Source organism: Palaemon carinicauda, chromosome 31 (genome assembly GCF_036898095.1).
Source record: "Palaemon carinicauda isolate YSFRI2023 chromosome 31, ASM3689809v2, whole genome shotgun sequence".
NCBI lineage: Eukaryota > Metazoa > Arthropoda > Malacostraca > Decapoda > Palaemonidae > Palaemon > Palaemon carinicauda.
Window position 1 is genome coordinate 70,050,378 of NC_090755.1, and position 21,414 is coordinate 70,071,791.

Below are 21,414 nucleotides of genomic sequence, written 5' to 3' on the forward strand. Positions count from 1 at the left end.
AATGTCTCTTTCAATTAGCACATGGATGGGAATAAAGAAGGAAAGAACCCTGTTCGAAGGTTGATATGACATGGCTAGAGGTAAAGGACATTACCACTACTCTGCACAGCCTTCATGGTATGAACTCACTCTCTTCTCTCTCTCTCTCTCTCTCTCTCTCTCTCTCTCTCTCTCTCTCTCTCTCTCTCTCTATATATATATATATATATATATATATATATATATATATATATATATATATATCTCATTTTCCTTCCTTCTATCAGATATTCTTTCTAAATCTCCTTTGACCTCCGTTTGTAGAAGAAAAAGAACTCTCTCTCTCTCTCTCTCTCTCTCTCTCTCTCTCTCTCTCTCTCTCTCTCTCTCTCTCTCTCTCTCTCTCTCTCATTTTCCTTCCTACTATCAGATATTCTTTCTAAATCTCCTTTGACCTCCGTTTGTAGAAGAAAAAGAAGACGAGAGAGAGTGAGAGAACTAGCGTACGATAGGTGGCCAGTTCTTCACTGCTGGCTTCTACTTCCTTTACATCGAGGGGGTGAAGCAATTTTGGATTGTGACTGTATGTTTGAGTCTTACTGCCATCCAGGCTTAAAGACGGACATTGAATTACAAGTTGGTTCTCGTTCTGTATATTTTATGAGCTTTTTGTATTAGGCAACTATTTGATCATTTCATTCTACCATCCAACAGAATTGTGTTTTTAGCGTGTGCCCTCGTATTTTCTTTTGACAAATGAAAGTAATAAATTTATTTGGTTTGTTCCTTCAATGAAAACTTCTTTTGTTGCCCCTAAAATTATTTTACACTTTACCAAAATACAACATACTATTGTGTAGATGACCTGTAGTGTATTTTTTAATCACGGGAAACGAAAGTTACACTTTGCTAACCTCTTATAAATACTTATAAGTTATCGATTTATCTAGCTACAGACAACTTGCACTCGGTAGCCCATTTATATCAAAGTACTTTGTTTAGCAATGCATTTTATGTACTATTGAATTGATTTAGAAATTAGAAATTCTATTTGTTACTTGCCTTCATAGCTTTATGATTTGTCAAATGTAATACGACGTATAGATGCTATTTACATCTCTGCGTCCAAAATTTTAGGTCCATATCTGAACTGTCCAACCCCTGAATTTTACTAAATACCGTAGAGGTGGAAGCTCGCGTGGTCTCTGAATGGCCTCCTAAGCCTTAATTCTGGAACAAATTCATATGTAAACATAGAATCAAATTAAAATAAAATATTCCTCATACGTGTATTGGCAATAAGTTAAGTAAAATATAAAATAATTTTAAGGTTTTATTGATTTCTTTTACTAAATGTCATTCCTCAAATAAGATAAAAGGTGAGAGCAATAACGCTGTATTTTTGTTTTCCTTTTAGGGTGCATCCCTGGACAACACGAACGACGATTATTGAACGACCTCCTCATGAGTTATAACAAGTTGGAGAGACCTACCGCTAACGAGTCGGATGTCATCATTGTCAAGTTGGGTCTGACGCTGCAGCAAATAATTAATGTGGTGAGTTTTTTTTTTCCATTTTTTGTGCACTCAATGTATTGCTAAGGTGTTTGGGGGTACTATAAGAATTTTGTCGTTTCGTTTTGAGCATATTAAAGTATAGTTTCAAGTTTTTTTTTTTAGTTGTTAAGAAACGATGAAGCTTCAAGTTTTTTTAATTGTTAAGAAACGACGGAGCTTCGTTTTTTTTTTTTTTTTTTTTTACGGTATTCAGTACCAGGTGTTATCACGGAACCGTGATAACTAATCAAGAAATTCCTATATTATGATGTTTAGGTTTCAAGCTTTTTTTTTCCCAAGTTTTTTTTTTTTTTTTTTTTTTTTTAAGATTCAAGTATTTTTTCAATTTTAACATAAACATTATTCAGTAGCAGGTGTTAACACGGGACCAGGATATATAACCTAAAAATTCTTATATTTTGATGTTTAGGAAAACTTTATTGTACATCTTACAAATCATATTTACATAGGTTTGATTTTATATGGCTCGATAAGTGACACCAAAAGTTTTGAAGAAATTTGATAGATACGACAAACGTTATACGGATAAAAAATGCATTGGCTTTTATTTTTGATGAATACTACTGTTTAGTTATTCATTTTTTTACGTAAATATAGGGATAAATCAAATTGCAAAAGTTTTTATTTATTTATCAGGAAGACCATTTGCACAAGGTTTCTGAGATGGAATTTAGTTTTTCAGGAATAACAAGTGATCGATTGTATTTCAGATAGATGTTCCTATTTTAAAAAGTAGATTCAGTTTTATTTCCGGAACTCATTCTTTAGCCTAACCTACAAAAAATACCTTTACGAAATTTCAAAATCAATTTGTTTTTTAATTCTTAAGCAATGTTCGTAATATAAAAAAATAGTTGTAACTTTAGCTATGCCATTTTTATACTGTAGAAGTTGTTTCACCATTTATGCTGCCGAAGTAGAGGAGCAGTTGTTGCTGATGATTGGATATGCATTTCAGACTATGTTTAGGTTCCCGAATATGACTGTAAGATGAGGTTTAGTAACATAGAGCACAGTACGGGCTTATGTAAAAAATAAAGAAAATACGTAATTTGTAATAAGGCCACACAATTCAATTTATATGAGATTGCAGTCATGTTAATTTAGCCTGCTTTGTATAAATGTATAAATTGTCAAGCTATGCTCATAGTTCCTTAATTCTAAATGTAGTAAAGGACTATTAAGCCATCGACAGTAAACCAGGGTACAGGATACAGAAAGTGCAGGACTTAAAGGAAAACAGGTGTGGCTATGTAATGGGTTCTGGAGGCTTTGCTACTTGATGCCAGCTACAGCGTAAATAGTAAACCAGAGTGTAAGGAATGTAGCTATACCAGCATGCAAAATGTAAGTGTATGGAGCTCGTAGACTAGAGTGCAAAATGATGACAGGATGCCAAGGTGTACAATGTAGACAGCATTCTAGGGTGCTTGGCATGTTTCACAATGTAGACAGCTGGTAAAAGTAGACAGCATTCATATGAAAAGTGCAAAATGGGTAGTGGAAGTGCATTGGAAACTTGCTTGTGTCCCAGTTGTGAGTCAGGTGTTCGAGCTTTGATCAAGATCAGTTGATTCAAGAGAGCATCTTAGGAGCTAGGGAAGGGTGGTTTGAGGGGGTTTATAGGTTTACCCGCCGCGCCCTCAGCAACCATGGCCTTGCTCTTGGGTAGAGAGGGTGTTAGGGCACTGCTCTCGTGTACACATGGTCGGTCTCTTGGACATTGTCCTCCTTTTTGCCTTTTCTAACCATGAGCAACCTTTAAAAGAAACAGCCTGGGTACACAATGCAGACAGGTGGTGAGTTGCACACTGTAGACAACATGTTAGGTGCACAATGTAGACAGCAGTTTAGGGTTCATGTTGTAGATGACAGGCCATGTTTCATACTGCAGACAGTAGCCCAGGTTGCTCAATGTTGACCATGCCATGGTTCACATACTATGGTTCACAGTTTAGACAACCAACCAGGATACACAATATAGATAGGTTGCTGTGGTGCTCACCATAGTCATTAGGCAAGAATTCATACTGAGGACAGTATCCCAGGGTGCATAATATAGAGTAGACCATACCATGGTTCACTTTGTAAACAGCAAGGTTTCACAGAATAGATAACGATTAGGATGCACAATGTAGACAAGGTTGTGGTAGATTATCGGAAACGTCCCTTCCTAGCGATCTGATAGACTGGGGTTCCAGAGCCACTCAAGTTCGACATTTTCTTGTAGTGCCTGCAACATTACCATTCTTTTGAGCTAATGATGGAGGGTTTGGGAGAGCCTGTAGCCATTGCCTGGCTCTTCTCGGTCTTAGCTTGGGAGGAGAGGGCTTTGGTTGCTGGTCATATGTATATATGGACAGTCTCTAGGGTATTGTCACTGTCCCTTGCGTCTGCCATTCATGAATAACCATTAAACTTTCAAAAGGTAGTGATGAGAATGTCCAATATAAACAGGTCACAGTGTACATCGTAGGTACAAGGTGCATAATGTAGAAAATTAGCCAAGAAGGACAGTGTAATGAGTAGAACAAGGTGCACATTGTAGACAGGAGACTACGGGAACACATTGTAGACCTGTAGACAGTAGACTAAAAGTGCACGTCGTAGGCAGTATACAAGGGTGCTCATTGTAGACAAATGTAGCCAATAAGGTATGCTTTATACTGCAGACAAACAGCCTGGATTCGGGATTTATATGGTGTGGTGCAAATTGATAAATACAATATCTCCCGTAAATCTGACTAGTTTTTATTAAATAATAATACTTTACGTGGAAAGCTTTGCAACTAAGGTCAAGCAACAAGGGCTCACAATTACAAGGCAGGACTTTATCTTAAATAGTTGAATATACTTAAGACCTTTATTTAGGGTTTTTTTGAAATCGACTTTGAATGCTGCTAAATTTAATCAATTTGTGAAATTTTTTTCATTTCTCAAATTAATTTGAACTAAAGATCATTATGTTTGCTGAGGAGGTTGAGTTTATGGTTTATCTGTTGTGTAAGAAGATTTGTGTGGATATAATGAAAACTTGTTTATATCAAAAGCTGGGTTTCGTAATTTGCAACAATTGATTAGATTCTATGAGAGAAATAGAACTTGTGGTGAGAAGGGACTTATTTCAAGATGGAGGGGTGTGGGGGATGAGGAATTGTATTGCTCAGTCCTTGTTGAGGCTTTTGGTCTTAGTCTGTTACTGTTAGATGAGATTTAAAACAAACCTCTTTATCCAGCGCACTGAAGTTGAGAATGATAGCTCGTCGATTTAACCAGAATACTCTTTCAAGATGATTTATTTAAAAAAAGGAAAAAAAAAATTAAATCTCGAGTTACCAAGAGTCCAAAGAATTAAGCTTATATATTTTACACTAATGTATTATTTAAAGGAAAAACCCTAGTATCCACACTCAATCATCTTAATGATTGTAATAAATCTCACTGATAAGTTTTTCCCGCAAGATCTGCGTAAAGATATCCCCGCAAAATGGTCACTATGTTGTTATAGTCTTCATATTTGTTGGGGTTAAGAAATATATCGACTGTCGTCTGCGATTCTAAGCCATTGCTTCTTGAATTTATTGCGCGGGAGCTGTAGTGATAAAGTACTATACGAGATATATGATATCACCTCAAGGATTTAAGTCGCTGGTCTCGAGATTTATAAAGGAAGTGGAAATGGCTTCACTATTTGGAGAGGAATTAAAGTAACGCCCGTTGAGGTGTCTTGTTTTATTATTTGGTGTGTACTTCCGGTTTCCTTGTTTCAAAGAATGATTTTCTTCGGGTTTTATTTTTTCCGAATATTTACACTGCTCTCGTCTTTGAGACAACTTTAAGTCTCCTTATGGTATTAGTAAGCTTTGAGAAAGTATAATTGAGGGTACTTCTGAATCCAACTACACGATATTCCTATGTATACTTACGCTGCTTAATGTATGCATTGTCATTCTAAGTTTACATTTATATGGCGTTGATGACGTCGTGTTATTTGTATAAACCAATAAATATCTATTTTACTCAACGGTGTGTTATAGATTTACAAGAAAATGAGCCAACCTTAATAAGAAGTCACCCCACCGACATTTTTATTCTTTTTGTCGAAGGACTATCTGAAATCTATAATTATTAAATGTGACGATTAAACCAAATTTACTTGATTGTAGCAATAATGTAGGACTGTAGGCGTTGAAGGTAATTGACTTGAATAGCTAATGAACTGTCTAGCTGAAAGAATTTTTTAAGTAGAAATAGAAAACTGTAAAGAGGCACAGATTGAATTTTAAATCCGAGAAACTTTGATAAGGAGCTTACTAAAAATCAAATTTTCAAATACTGATTTCTTATAGATACTATCACATTTTTTTTTAGATTGAATAATTAAAAGTGAGTTTTTTGCAAACATGGTATTTCGTGTTTTGCAAACAATAATGTTGGCCTATTCTATCCAGAGTAGTCAACGTATTTAAAGATATAAGGGTTGGATGATTAACGGGGTGAAAAAGAGGCTTTTTAAAGTTAGGATTGAAATAGTGACAAAAAGGGCAATAAGTAAGTAATCAAAATGATGTAACTACTGTTAATATTTATGATTACTTTGTTATTTAGTACGAAAGTAACTAGGCTTTATTAACAGAGCAACCACTGAGCCTCCTTGGCTGTCTATTAAAGCAAGAGTGTTATAAATCACGGGACATCGAGAGGATACAAGCAAAATATGTTAAAACTTACATAATTATAAACCATGAAAAGTAGTGCACCTGACGTAGTGTACTGTACGCATTGCCAAATAGTTTTTACAACAACCCCTCCCCCCCTCCTGTAGCTAAGACCATTTTTATCGTTGCACTTTACCTTCTTTCCCGCTTCCTTCCTCCTCCTTCCTTTTGGCGTCCAATGATTACTTCATAGTGCAACGGCCAAGTTTCCCCCCCCCCCTCCCCGCAGTTACACAGCCTCCAAACTCCAAGCCATCATTGCTTGGCCAAATATATGAAAAAAAATCGAATACTAGACACACTCAGGTCCATATATTAAAGAAGAATTAGAGGAGGAAAATGCAACAAATATAAAAACTAGAAAAGCACTGAGTGCAGACCTCCGCCAAGACAGGTTATTTCTCGAAAAAAAGGCTGATTTTTCCCCGAATTAATTGATGTCTTAGGCGTATTGGAAGTCTGTGTCACAACCTTGTGCGAAATTGTGGTTAAGGTTACAATTAATTCGGTCGTCCTTTTGTTCGACCTTCACCTTGATCTTTGACCTAGGACTTTCAAAATTGAATCGCTTCCACGTCTCGACATAGCAATTAATCCCTGAAAGTTTCACTACTCTGTGAGTAAAATTGTGGCCAAGAAGTTGTTCACAAACAAACGGACAAACGGGTGAAAATATAACCTCCTCCCAACTTTGTTGGTGGTGGTGAAAAATACACAGCCTCCAAACTCCAAGCCATCATTGCTTGGCCAAATATATGAAAAAAAAAATCGAATACTAAACACACTCAGGTCCATATATTAAAGAAGAATTAGAGGAGGAAAATGCAACAAATATAAAAACTAGAAAAGCACTGAGTGCAGACCTCCGCCAAGACAGGTTATTTCTCGAAAAAAAAGGCTGATTTTCCCCGAATTAATTGATGTCTTAGGCGTATTGGAAGTCTGTGTCACAACCTTGTGCGAAATTGTGGTTAAGGTTACAATTAATTCGGTCGTCCTTTTGTTCGACCTTCACCTTGATCTTTGACCTAGGACTTTCAAAATTGAATCGCTTCCACGTCTCGACATAGCAATTAATCCCTGAAAGTTTCACTACTCTGTGAGTAAAATTGTGGCCAAGAAGTTGTTCACAAACAAACGGACAAACGGGTGAAAATATAACCTCCTCCCAACTTTGTTGGTGGTGGTGAAAAATAAACTATTCTTAATACCAGGCTTCAATAACTTGGCACGGAATCCAAAGTGAAATGAAGTGAACATTCAAAATATATACGTAAACTATTAACAAAAAGCAATGACGCAGAAGAAAGGCGGTTTTCAAGATCTGTCCACCTTAACTGAGACAGATGGACCTTTATAGATATCTTGGGGGTCCGTCAGATGGACCGAAGAGGAACGGAAGGAGGCTTGCCAAAACTGAACAATGATGATGCGGACGTCTTTTGAAACATCTATATTCTTCTTACTTTCTAGATATTGTTATAAACATTACCTGCGACAGTTAATCAAATTGTTCTCTGCTATCTCCTTCTCTTCCTATGATAAGCACGAGTCCCCCTTTATAGAGAAAATGTACGTCAATAATTTTGATCACTTCCATCACCTCCACTTTTAAACCTAGGAGCTCTTTGTCACCTCCTGTTTTCGGCGAGCCCCTCTATGTGTTGGGAAATCAGGTCTGTTGTTGTTGCCAGGGGACCTCCATCCCTCTCTTAATATTATGCTTTGTTTTTTTATTCTACCTCACGAAGTTGCGGTAATGATGTCAAACAAGTTTTGATTTACGAAGGTTCCTTGTGAATGAGCAAGTATTCGCTATTTTCCGGAATAATAAGTATTTTTATTTTATTTGCAAGTTTTCGTAATCAAGACTGCCATCTTATGGAATACTATATTAACATCTTTATTTCATAAACTAAATAAACGTTATTTTCTTCAAGACCTTCCTTAGAATATTTTGATCGTTTATGTATACACACACACACACACACACACACACACACACACACACACACACACACACATATTTCAAGTCTATGAACAGATTTCTGAATTCGACAGGAATATATATATATATATATATATATATATATATATATATATATATATATATATATATATATACAAACAGACAGACAGACAAGAAATATTTCTTCCCAAATATACTCTTCCTCTTCATAAACATCAGAGTGCATGAAAATTCCAACAATAACAAGTTGCCATATTTCCACCACTTCAACCTTCCCAACCCTCGGAAGAGGAGGAATGCCTGCAGTGACCAAAATCATATTTTCGACACTGGGGGGTTAGGGGGGGGGGGGGTAAGGGGAAGGGGAGAGGGTTGGGTAGATGGATATTCTCTTTCAGTGCCGCCATTCCGGTGATGTTGTGGAGAATATGTGCGCGTCATTTTAATCCTTGAAAATATGTCCGTGGCGGTCGTCGTAATATCGGATGCCATATTTCAAACGTTTCATCTTTTCTTCTTAAAACGCCTGCACCCCCCAAGGATGGAATGCTGGAATATTCTTCATAGTGGAGGGGTTTTTGTGCTTTGGGTGCTTTCTTGAGATGCTCAATTCTTCAGTTGCATTTTAGTTCCCTTTTTCCCCATTTTTAGGTATAGATTTTCTTTTGAAGGGAATAAGATTTTGATTGACGATATTCTACAAAATTCTTCAAATAAATATGAAATCTATTTCATGGTATCCTGTCTTGAAGAATTCTTAATAAAAAAAAAAAAAGAAATTGTCATGAGAGGGGGCATACCTCTTATTCAAAAATTTGACAATGCTGTAATAAAAAATCACATACTTTTCACAAATTTCGTGAATAAACTAGATTTTAAGTCCTGGATGTTTCAGCATATTTGTGTCTCAGATACACTTTAATTTTGAATTTTTCATATTCCCTATATTACCACGACATCCATTTCTCTGAACTCAATGTATTGCTAAGGTGGTAAGGGGTACTATAAGAATTTTGTCGTTTCGGTTTAAGCATATTTAAGTATAGTTTCAATTTTTTTTTAATTGTTAAGAAACGACAAAGCTTCGTTTTTTTTTTTTTAGTTTCAAGTCTTTTGTTTTCAATTGTTAATAAACATATTACGGTATGCAGTACCAGGTGTTAACACGGAACCGTGATAAGTAATCAAGAAATTCCTATATTTTGATGTTTAGGTTTCAAGTTTTTTTTTTTTTTACTTCCAAGGTTTTTTTTTTTTTAAAATTCAAGTATTTTTTCAATTGTTAATAAACATTATTCAGTAGCAGGTGTTAACACGGGGCAAGGATATATAACCAAAAAATTCTAATATTTTGATGTTTAGGAAAACTTTATTGTACATCTTACAAATCATATTTACATAAGTTTGATTTTATATGGCTCGATAAGTCACACCAAAAGTTTTGAAGAAATTTGATAGATACGACAAACGTTATAGGGATAAACAATGCATAAGCTTTTATTTTTGATGAATAACATTGTTTAGTTATTCTTTTTTTTTACGTAAATATAGGGATAAATCAAATCGCAAAAGTTTTTATTTATTTATTAGGAAGACCATTTGCACAAGGTTTCGGAGATGGAATTTAGTTTTTCAGAAATAACAAGTGACCGATTGTATTTCAGATAGATGTTCCTATTTTAAAAAGTAGATTCAGTTTTATTTCCGGAACTCCTTCTTTAGCCTAACCTACAAAAAATACCTTTACAAAATTTCAAAATTAATTTGTTTTATAATTCTTAAGCAATGTTCGTAATATAAAAAAATAGTTGTAATTTTAGCTATGCCATTTTTATACTGTAGAAGTTGTTTCACCATTTATACTGCCGAAGTAGAGGAGCAGTTGTTGCTGATGATTGGATATGCATTTCAGACTGTATGTTTAAGTTCCCGAATATGACTCTAAGGTGAGGTTTAGTAACATAGAGCACAGTACGGGATTATGTAAAAAAGAAAGAAAATACGTAATTTGTAATAAGGTCACACAATACAATTTATATGAGATTGCAGTCATGTTAATTTAGCCTGCTTTGTATAAATGTATAAATTGTCAAGCTATGCTCATAGCTCCTTAATTCTAAATGTAGTAAAGGACTATTGACCCATCGGCAATAAACCAGGGTACAGGATACAGAATGAAGGTGCAGGACTTAGAGCAAAACAGGTGTGGCTATGTAATTTTCTGGAAGCTTTGCTACTTGATGCCAGCTACAGTGTAAATAGTAAACCAGAGTGTAAGGAATGTAGATATACCAGCATGCAAAATGTAAATGTATGTAGCTAGTAGACTAGAGTGCAAAATCATGACAGGATGCCAAGGTGTACAATGTAGACAGCAGTCTAGGGTGCTTGTCATGTTTCGCAATGTAGACAGCATTCATATGAAAAGTGCAAAATGAGTTGTGGAAGTGCATTGGAAACTTGCTTGTCTCCCAATTGTGAGTCAGGTGTTCGATCCTTGATCAAGATCAGTTGATTCAAGAGAGCATCTTAGGAGCTAGGGAAGGGTGGTTTGAGGGGGCTTATAGGTTTACCTGCCGCGCCCTTAGCAACCATGGCCTTGCTCTTGGGTAGAGAGAGTATTTGGGCACTGCTCTCGTGTACACATGGTCGGTCTCTTGGGCATTGTCCTCCTTTTTGCCTTTTCTAATCATGAGCAACCTTTAAAAAAACAGCCTGGGTACACAATGTACACAGGTGGTTAGTTGCAAACTGTAGACAACATGTTAGGTGCACAATGTAGACAGCAGTTTAGGGTTCATATTGTGGATTACAGACCATGTTTCATACTGCAGACAGTAACCGAGGTTGCCCAATGTTGACCATGCCATGGTTCACAATATAGATAACATACTATGGTTCACAGTTTATACAACCAACCAGGAAGCACAATATAGATAGGTTGCTGTGGTGCACACCATAGGCATTAGGCAAGGGTTCATACTGAGGACAGTATCCCAGGGTGCATAATATAGAGTAGTCCATACCATGGTTCACTATGTAAACAACAAGGTTTCACAGAATAGATAACGAGTAGGATGCACAATGTAGACAAGGTTGTGGTAGATTATCGGAAACATCCCTTCCTAGCGATCTGATAGACTGGTGTTCGAGAGCCACTCAAGTTCGACATTTTCTTGAAGTGCCTGCAACCTCACCATTCTTGTGAGCTAATGATGGAGGGTTTGGGAGAGCCTGTAGCCATTGCCTGGCCCTTCTTGGTCTTAGCTTGGGAGGAGAGGGCCTTGGTTGCTGATCATATGTATATATGGTCAGTCGCTAGGGTATTGTCACTGTCCCTTGCGTCTGCCATTCATGAATGACCATTAAACTTTCAAAAGGTAGTGATGAGAATGTCCAATATAAACAGGTCACAGCGTACATCGTAGGTATAAGGTGCATAATGTAGAAAATTAGCCATAAGGACAATGTAATGAGTAGAACAAGGTGCACATTATAGACAGGAGACAACGGGGACACATTGTAGACCTGTAGACAGTAGACTAAAAGTGCTTGTCGTAGGCAGTATACAAGGGTGCTCATTGTAGACTAATGTAGCCAACAAGGTATGCTTTATAATGCAGACAAACAGCCTGGATTCGGGATTTATATGGTGTGGTGCAAATTGATAAATACAATATCTCTCGTAAATCTTACTATTTTTTTATTAAATAATAATACTTTACGTGGAAAGCTTTGCAACTAAGGTCAAGCAACAAGGGCTCACAATTACAAGGCAGGACTTTATCTTAAATAGTTGAACAAACGTAAGACCTTTATTTGGGTTTTTTTAAATCGACATAGAATGCTGCTAAATTTAACCAATTGGTGAAAAATTTTTCATTCCTCAAATTAATTTGAGCTAGAGATCATTATGTTTGCTGAGGAGGTTGAGTTTATGGTTTATCTGTAAAGATTTGTGTGGATATAATGAAAACTTGTTTATATCAAAAGCTGGGTTTCGTAATTTGCAACAATTGATTAGATTCTATGAGAGAAATGGAACTTGTGGTGAGAAGGGACTTCTTTCAGGATGGAGGGTTGTGAGGGATGAGGAATTGTATTGCTCAGTCCTTGTTGAGGCTTTTGGTCTTAGTCTGTTACTGTTAGATGAGATTTAAAACAAACCTCTTTATCCAGCTAACTGAAGTTGAGAATGATAGCTCGTCAATTTAAACAGAATTCTCTTTTAAGATGATTTCTTAAAAAAAAAAAAAAAAAAAAAAAAAAAAAAAAAAAAAAAAAAAAAAAAAAAAAACAACGATTAAATCTTAAGTTACCACGAGTCCAAAGAATTAAGCTTATATATTTTACACTAATGTATTATTTAAAGGAAAAACCCTAGTATCCACACTCAATCATCTTAATGATTGTAATAAATCTCACTGATAAGTTTTTCCCGCAAGATCTGCGTAAAGATATCCCCGCAAAATGGTCACTATGTTGTTATAGTCTTCATATTTGTTGGGGTTAAGAAATATATCGACTGTCGTCTGCGATTCTAAGCCATTGCTTCTTGAATTTATTGCGCGGGAGCTGTAGTGATAAAGTACTATACGAGATATATGATATCACCTCAAGGATTTAAGTCACTGGTCTCGAGATTTATAAAGGAAGTGGAAATGGCTTCACTATTTGGAGAGGAATTAAAGTAACGCCTGTTAAGGGGTCTTGTTTTATTATTTGGTGTGTACTTCCGGTTTCCTTATTTTAAAGAATTCTTTTCTTCAGGTTTTATTTTTCCGAATATTTACAATGCCCTCGTCTTTGAGACAACATCAAGTCTCCTTCTGGTATTATTAAGCTTTGAGAAAGTATAATTGAGGGTACTTCTGAATCCAACTACACGATATTCCTATGTATACTTATGCTGCTTAATGTATGCATTGCCATTCAAAGTTTACATTTATATGGCGTTGATGACTGTTAACGTTGTCGTGTCCTTTGTATAAACCAATAAATATCTATTTTACTCATCGGAGTGTTATAGATTTATAAGAAAATGAGCCAACCTTAAGAAGAAGTCACCCCACCGACATTTTTATTCTCTTTGGCGAAGGACTATCTGATATCTATAATTATTAAATGTGCTGATTAAACCTAATTTACTTGATTGTAGCAATAATTTAGGACTGTAGGCGTTGAAGGTAATTGATTTGAATAGCTAATGAGCTGCCTAGCTGAAAGAATTTTTTTAGTAGAAATAGAAAACTGTAAAGAGGCACAGATTGAATTTTAAATCCGAGAAACTTTGATAAGGAGCTTACTAAAAGGCAATTTTCAAATACTGATTTCTTATAGATACTATCGCATTTTTTTTTAGATTGAATAATTAAAAGTGAGTTTTTTGCAAACATGGTATTTCGTGTTTTGCAAACAATAATGTAGGCCTATTCTATCCAGAGTAGTCAACGTATTTAGGGACATAAGGGTTGGAGGATTAACAGGGTGAAAAAGAGGCCTATAAAAGTTAAGATCGAAATAGTGTCAAAACGGCAATAAGTATGTAATCAAAATGATGTAACTACTGTTAATATTTATAATGACCTTGTTATTTAATACGAAAGTAACTGGCCTTTATTAACAGAGCAACCACTGAGCTTTCTTGGCTGTCTATTAAAGCAAGAGTATTATAAATCACGGGACATCAAGAGAGGATACAAGCAAAATATGTTAAAACTTACATAATTATAAACCATCAAAAGTAGTGCACCTGACATAGTGTACTATACGCATTGCCAAATAGTGTTTGCACCAACCCCTCCCCCTTGTAGCTAAGACCATTTTTATCGTTGCACTTTATCTTCTTTCCCGCTTCCTTCCTCCTCCTTCCTTTTTGCGTCCAATGATTACTTCATAGTGCAACTACCAAGTCCCCCCCCCCGCAGTTACACGGCCTCCAAACTCCAAACCATCATTGCTTGGCCAAATATATGAAAAATAATCAAATACTGAACACACTCAGGTCCATATACTAAAGAAGAATTAGAGGAGGAAAATGCAACAAATATAAAAACTAGAAAAGCACTGTGAGTGCAGACCTCCGCCAAGACAGGTTATTTCTCGAAAAAAAGGCTGCCTTTCCCCGAATCATTTTATATCGTAGGCGTATTTGAAGTCTGTGTCACAACCATGTGTGAACTTGTGGTTAAGGTTATGGTTAATTTGGTTGTCCTTTTGTTCGACCTTCACCTTGATCTTTGACCTAGGACTTTCAAAATTGTATTGCTTCCACGTCTTGACATAACAATTAATCCCTGAAAGTTTCACTACTCAATGAGTAATATTGTGGCCAGGAAGTTGTTCACAAACGAACGGACAAACGAGTGAAAACATAACCTCCTCCCAACTTCGTTGGTGGAGGTGAAAAATAAACTGTATTCTTGATACCAGGCTTCAATAACTTGGCTCGGAAACTGAAATGAAATGAAGTGAACATTCAAAATATATACGTAAACTATTAACAAAAAGCAATGACGCAGAAGAAAGACGGTTTTCAAGATCTGTCCACTTTAACTGAGACAGATGGACCTTTATAAATATCTTTGGGGTCCGTCAGATGGACCGAAGAGGGACGGAAGGAGGCTTGCCAAAACTAAACAATGATGATGCGGACGTCTTTTGAAACATCTATATATTCTTCTTACTTTTAGATATTGTTATGAACATTACCAGCGACAGTTACTCAAATTGTTCGCTGCTATCTCCTCTTCCTATGATAAGCACGAGTCCCCCTTTATAGAGAAAATGTACGTCAATCATTTTGATCACTTCCATCACCTCCACTTTTAAACCTAGGAGTTCTTTGTCACCTCCTGTTTTCGGCGAGCCCCTCTATGTGTTGGGAAATCAGGTCTGTTGTTGTTGCCAGGGGACCTCCATCCCTCTCTTAATATTATGCTTTCTTTTTTTATTCTACCTCACGAAGTTGCGATAACGATGTCAAACAAGTTTTGATTTACGAAGGTTCATTGTGAATGAGCAAGTATTGTCTTATTTTTCCGGAATACTATTTTGATTTTATTTGCAAGTTTTCTTAATCAAGACTAGTATCCTATGGAATACTATATTAACATCTTTATTTCATAAACTAAATAAACGTTATTTTTCTTCAAGGCCTTCCTTAGAATATTTTGATCGTTTATGTATACACACACACACACATATATATATATATATATATATATATATATATATATATATATATATATATAGCATATACACATATATATACATATATATACATATATATATATATATATATATATATATATATACACACACACACACACACACACACATATATATATATATATATATATATATATATATATACATATATATATATATATATATATATATATATATATATATACATATATATATATATATATATATATATATATATATATATATATATATTATACAGACAGACAGGCAAGAAATATTTCTTCCCAAATATACTCTCCCTCTTCATAAACATCAGAGTGCATGAAAATTTCAACAATAACAAGTTGCCATATTTCCACCACTTCAACCTTCCCAACCCTCGGAAGAGGAAGAATGCCTGCAGTGACCAAAATCATATTTTCGACACTGGGGGGTTAGGGGAAGGGAAAAGGGGGGGGGGCGGATAGGGGTTAGGTAGATGGATATTCTCTTTCAGTGCCGCCATTCCGGTGATGTTGTGGAGAATATTTGCGCGTCATTTTAATCCTTGAAAATATGTCCGTGGCGGTCGTCGTAATATCGGATGCCATATTTCAAACGTTTCATCTTTCCTTCTTAAAACGCCTGCACCCCCCAAGGATGGAATGCTGGAATATTCTTCATAGTGGAGGGATTTTTGTGCTTTGGGTGCTTTCTTGAGATGCTCAATTCTTCAGTTGCATTTTAGTTCCTTTTTTCCCCATTTTTAGGTATAGATTTTCTTTTGAAGGGAATAAGATTATGATCGACTATATTCTACAAAATTCTTCAAACAAATATGAAATCTATTTCACGGTATCCTATCTTGAAGAATTCACAGTAAAAAAAAAAAAGAAATTTTCATGAGAGGGGGCATACCTCTTATTCAAAAATTTGACAAAGCTGTAATAAAAAATCACATACTTTTCACAAATTTCGTGAATAAACTAGATTTTAAGTCCTGGATGTTTCAGCATATTTGTGTCTCAGATACACTTAAATTTTGAATTTTTCATATTCCCTATATTACCACGACATCCATTTCTCTGCACTCAATGTATTGCTAAGGTGTTAAGGGGTACTATAAGAATTTTGTCGTTTCGTTTTAAGCATATTTAAGTATAGTTTCAAGTCTTTTTTAATTGTTAAGAAACGATGAAGCTTGGTTTTTTTTTTTTTTTTTTTAGTTTCAAGTCTTTTGTTTTCAATTGTTAATAAACATATGACGGTATTCAGTACCTGGTGTTAACACGGAACCGTGATAAGTAATCAAGAAATTCCTATATTTTGATGTTTAGGTTTCAAGTTTTTTTTTTCCCAAGGTTTTTTTTTTTGTTTTTTTTTTAAGATTCAATTATTTTTTCAATTTTAACATAAACATTATTCAGTAGTAGGTGTTAACTCGGGGCCAGGATATATAACCAAAAAAGTCTTATATTTTGATGTTTAGGAAAACTTTATTGTACAGTACATCTTACAAATCATATTTACATAAGTTTGATTTTATATGGCTCGATAAGTCACACCAAAAGTTTTGAAGAAATTTGATAGATACGATATACGTTATACGGATAAACAATGCATAGTCTTGTTATTTTTTATGAATACTATTATTTAGTTATTATTTTTTTTTACGTAAATATAGGGATAAATCAAATCGCAAAAGTTTTTATTTATTTATTAAGAAGACCATTTGCACAAGGTTTTGGAGATGGAATTTAGTTTTTCAGGAATAACAAGTGACCGATTGTATTTTAGATAGATGTTCCTATTTTAAAAAAGTAGATTCAGTTTTATTTCCGGAACTCATTCTTTAGCCTAACCTACAAAAATACCTTTACAAATTTTTTTTTTTAATTCTTAAGCAATGTTCGTAACATAAAAAAAATGGTTGTAATTTTAGCTATGCCATTTTTATACTGTAGAAGTTGTTTCACCATTTATACTGCCGAAGTAGAGGAGCAGTTGTTGCTGATGATTGGATATGCATTTCAGACTGTATGTTCAAGTTCCCGAATAGAACTGTAAGATGAGGTTTAGTAACATAAAGCACAGTACGGGATTATGTAAAGAATAAAGAAAATACGTAATTTGTAATAAGGCCACACAATACTATTTATATGAGATTGCAGTTATGTTAAATTAGCCTGCTTTGTGTAAATGTATAAATTGTCAAGCTATGCTCATAGTTCCTTAATTCTAAATGTAGTAAAAGGAATATTAACCCATCGACAATAAACCAGGGTACAGGATACAGAATGAAGGTTCAGGACTTAAAGCAAAACAGGTGTGGCTATGTAATGGGTTCTGGAGGCTTTGCAACTTGATGCCAGCTACATTGTAAATAGTAAACCAGAGTGTAAGGAATGTAGATATACCAGCATGCAAAATGTAAATGTATGTAGCTAGTAGACTAGAGTGAAAAATGATGACAGGATGCCAAGGTGTACAATGTAGACAGCATTCTAGGGTGCTTGGCATGTTTCACAATGTAAACAGGTGGTAAAAGTAGACAGCATTCATATGAAAAGTGCAAAGTGGGTTGTGGAAGTGCATTGGAAACTTGCTTGTGTCCCAATTGTGAGTCAGGTGTTCTATCCTTGATCAAGATCAGTTGATTCAAGAGAACATCTTAAGAGCTAGGGAAGGGTGGTTTGAGGGGGCTTATAGGTTTACCTGCCGCGCCCTCAGCAACCCTGGCCTTGTTCTTGGGTAGAGAGGGTGTTTGGGCACTGCTCTGGTGTACACATGGTCGGTCTCTTGGACATTGTCCTCCTTTTTGCCCTTTCTAACCATGAGCTACCTTTAAAAAAAAACAGCCTGGATACACAACGTAGACAGGTGGTGAGTTGCACACTGTAGACAGCAGTTTAGGGTTCATGTAGATGACAGGCCATGTTTCATACTGCAGACAATAGCCCAGGTTGCTCAATGTTGACCATGTCATGGTTCACAATATAAATAACATACTATAGTTCACAGTTTAGACAACCAATCAGGATGCACAATATAGATAGGTTGCTGTGGTGCACACCATAGGCATTAGGCAAGGTTCATACTGAGGACAGTATCCCAGGGTGCATGATATAGAGTAGACCATACCATGGTTCACTATGTAAACAACAAGGTTTCACAGAATAGATAACGATTAGGATGCACAATGTAGACAAAGTTGTGGTAGATTATCGGAAACGTCCCTTCCTAGCGATCTGATAGACTAGGGTTCGAGAGCCACTCAAGTTCGACATTTTCTTGTAGTGCCTGCAACCTCACCATTCTTGTGAGCAAATTATGGAGGGTTTGGGAGATCCTGTAGCTATTGCCTGGCCCTTCTCGGTCTTAGCTTGGGAGGGGAGGGCATTGGTTGCTGATCATATGTATATATGTTCAGTCGCTAGGGTATTGTCACTGTCCCTTGCGTCTGCCATTCATGAATGACCATTAAACTTTCAAAAGGTAGTGATGAGAATGTCCAATATAAACAGGTCACAGTATACATCGTAGGTACAAGGTGCATAATGTAGAAAATTAGCCAAGAAGGTCAATGTAATGAGTAGAACAAGGTGCACATTGTAGACAGGAGACTACGGGAACACATTGTAGACCTGTAGACAGTAGACTAAAAGTGCACGTCGTAGGCAGTATACAAGGGTGCTCATTGTAGAGAAATGTAGCCAACAAGGTATGCTAGGTATGCTTTATAATGCAGATAAACAGCCTGGATTCTGGATTTATATGGTGTGGTGCAATTTTATAAATACAATATCTCCCTTAAATCTGACTAGTTTTTATTAAATAATAATACTTTACGTGGAAAGCTTTGCAACTAAGGTCAAGCAACAAGGGCTCACAATTACAAGGCAGGACTTTATCTTAAATAGTTGAACATACTTAAAACCTTTATTTAGGGTTTTTTTGAAATCGGCATTGAATGCTGCTAAATTTAACCAATTGGTGAAAAAATTTTCATTCCTCAAATTAATTTGAACTAAAGATCATTATGTTTTCTGAGGAGGTTGAGTTTATGGTTTATCTGTTTGCCGTGTAAGGAGATTTGTGTGGATATAATGAAAACTTGTTTATATCAAAAGCTGGGTTTTGTAATTTGCAACAATTGATTAGATTCTATGAGAAAAATGGAACTTGTGGTGAGAAGGGACTTATTTCAGGATGGAGGGGTGTAGGGGATGAGGAATTGTATTGCTCAGTTCTTGTTGAGGCTTTTGGTCTTCTGTTATTGTTAGATGAGATTTAAAACAAACCTCTTTATCCAGCGCACTGAAGTTGAGAATGATAGCTCGTCGATTTAAACAGAATACTCTTTTAAAGTGATTTATTTAAAAAAAAAAAAAATAAATAAAAAAAAATGATTAAATCTCGAGTTACCAAGAGACCAAAGAATTAAGCTTATATATTTTACACTAATGTATTATTTAAAGGAAAAACCCTAGTATCCACACTCAATCATCTTAATGATTGTAATAAATCTCACTGATAAGTTTTCCCGCAAGATCTGCGTGAAGATATCCCCGCAAAATGGTCACTATGTTGTTATTGTCTTCATATTTGTTGGGGTTAAGAAATATATCGACTGTCGTCTGCGATTCTAAGCCATTGCTTCTTGAATTTATTGCGCGGGAGCTGTAGTGATAAAGTACTATACGAGATATATGATATCACCTCAAGGATTTAAGTCGCTGGTCTCGAGATTTATAAAGGAAGTGGAAATGGCTTCACTATTTGGAGAGGAGTTAAAGTAACGCCTGTTAAGGTGTCTTGTTTTATTATTTGGTGTGTACTTTCGGTTTCCTTGTTTTAAAGACTTCTCTTCTTCAGGTTTTATTTTTCCGAATATTTACAATGCTCTCGTCTTTGAGACAACACCAAGTCTCCTTCTGGTATTATTAAGCTTTGAGAAAGTATAATTGAGGGTACTTCTGAATCCAACTACACGATATTCCTATGTATACTTATGCTGCTTAATGTATGCATTGTCATTCAAAGTTTACATTTATATGGCGTTGATGATTGTTGACGTTGTCGTGTCATTTGTATAAACCAATAAATGTCTATTTTACTCAACGGTGTGTTATAGATTTACAAGAAAATGAGCCAACCTTAAGAAGAAGTCACCCCACCGACATTTTTATTCTCTTTGGCGAAGGACTATCTGAAATCTATAATTATTAAATGTGCTGATTAAACCCAATTTACTTGATTGTAGCAATAATTTAGGACTGTAGGCGTTGAAGGTAATTGATTTGAATAGCTAATTAATGAACTGTCTAGCTGAAAGAATTTTTGAAATAGAAATAGAAAACTGTAAAGAGGCACAGATTGAATTTTAAATCCGAGAAACTTTGATAAGGAGGTTACTGAAAGGCAATTTTCAAATACTGATTTCTTATAGATACTATCGCATTTTTTGGATTGAATAATTGAAAGTGTGAATTTTTCACAAAAATGGTATTTCGTGTTTTGCAAACAACAATGTAAGCCTATTCTATCTAGAGTAGTCAACGTATTTAGGGACATTGGGGTTGGAAGATTAACAGGGTGAAAAAGAGGCCTATAAAAGTTAAGATCGAAATAGTATGTAATCAAAATGATGTAACTACTGTTAATATTTATAATGACTTTGATATTTAATACGAAAGTAACTGGGCTTTATTATCAGAGCAACCACTGAGCTTCCTTGGCTGTCTATTAAAGCAAGAGTCTATTATAAATCACGGGACATCAAGAGAGGATACAAGCTAAATATATTAAAACTTACATAATTATAAACCATTAAAAGTAGTGCAAGTGACTTAGTGTACTGTACGCATTGCCAAATAGTGTTTGCATCAACCCCTCCCCCTTGTAGCTAAGACCATTTTTATCGTTGCACCTTACCTTCTTTCCCGCTTCCTTCCTCCTTCTTCCTTTTTGCGTCCAATGATT

General features: G+C 35.5%; 1 protein-coding gene across 8 annotated transcripts in view; it reads left to right on the forward strand.

The window, feature by feature from the left end:
• The window catches only part of LOC137624514 (neuronal acetylcholine receptor subunit alpha-7-like), a 290,907-nt gene that overhangs the window by 24,862 nt on the left and 244,631 nt on the right, over window positions 1-21,414 (forward strand). For all 8 annotated transcript variants that reach the window (XM_068355352.1, XM_068355354.1, XM_068355353.1 and 5 more), the window contains exon 2: window positions 1,397-1,536. In XM_068355352.1, the coding sequence (XP_068211453.1) occupies window positions 1,397-1,536 (140 nt within the window). The remainder of the gene's footprint in view (window positions 1-1,396; window positions 1,537-21,414) is intronic.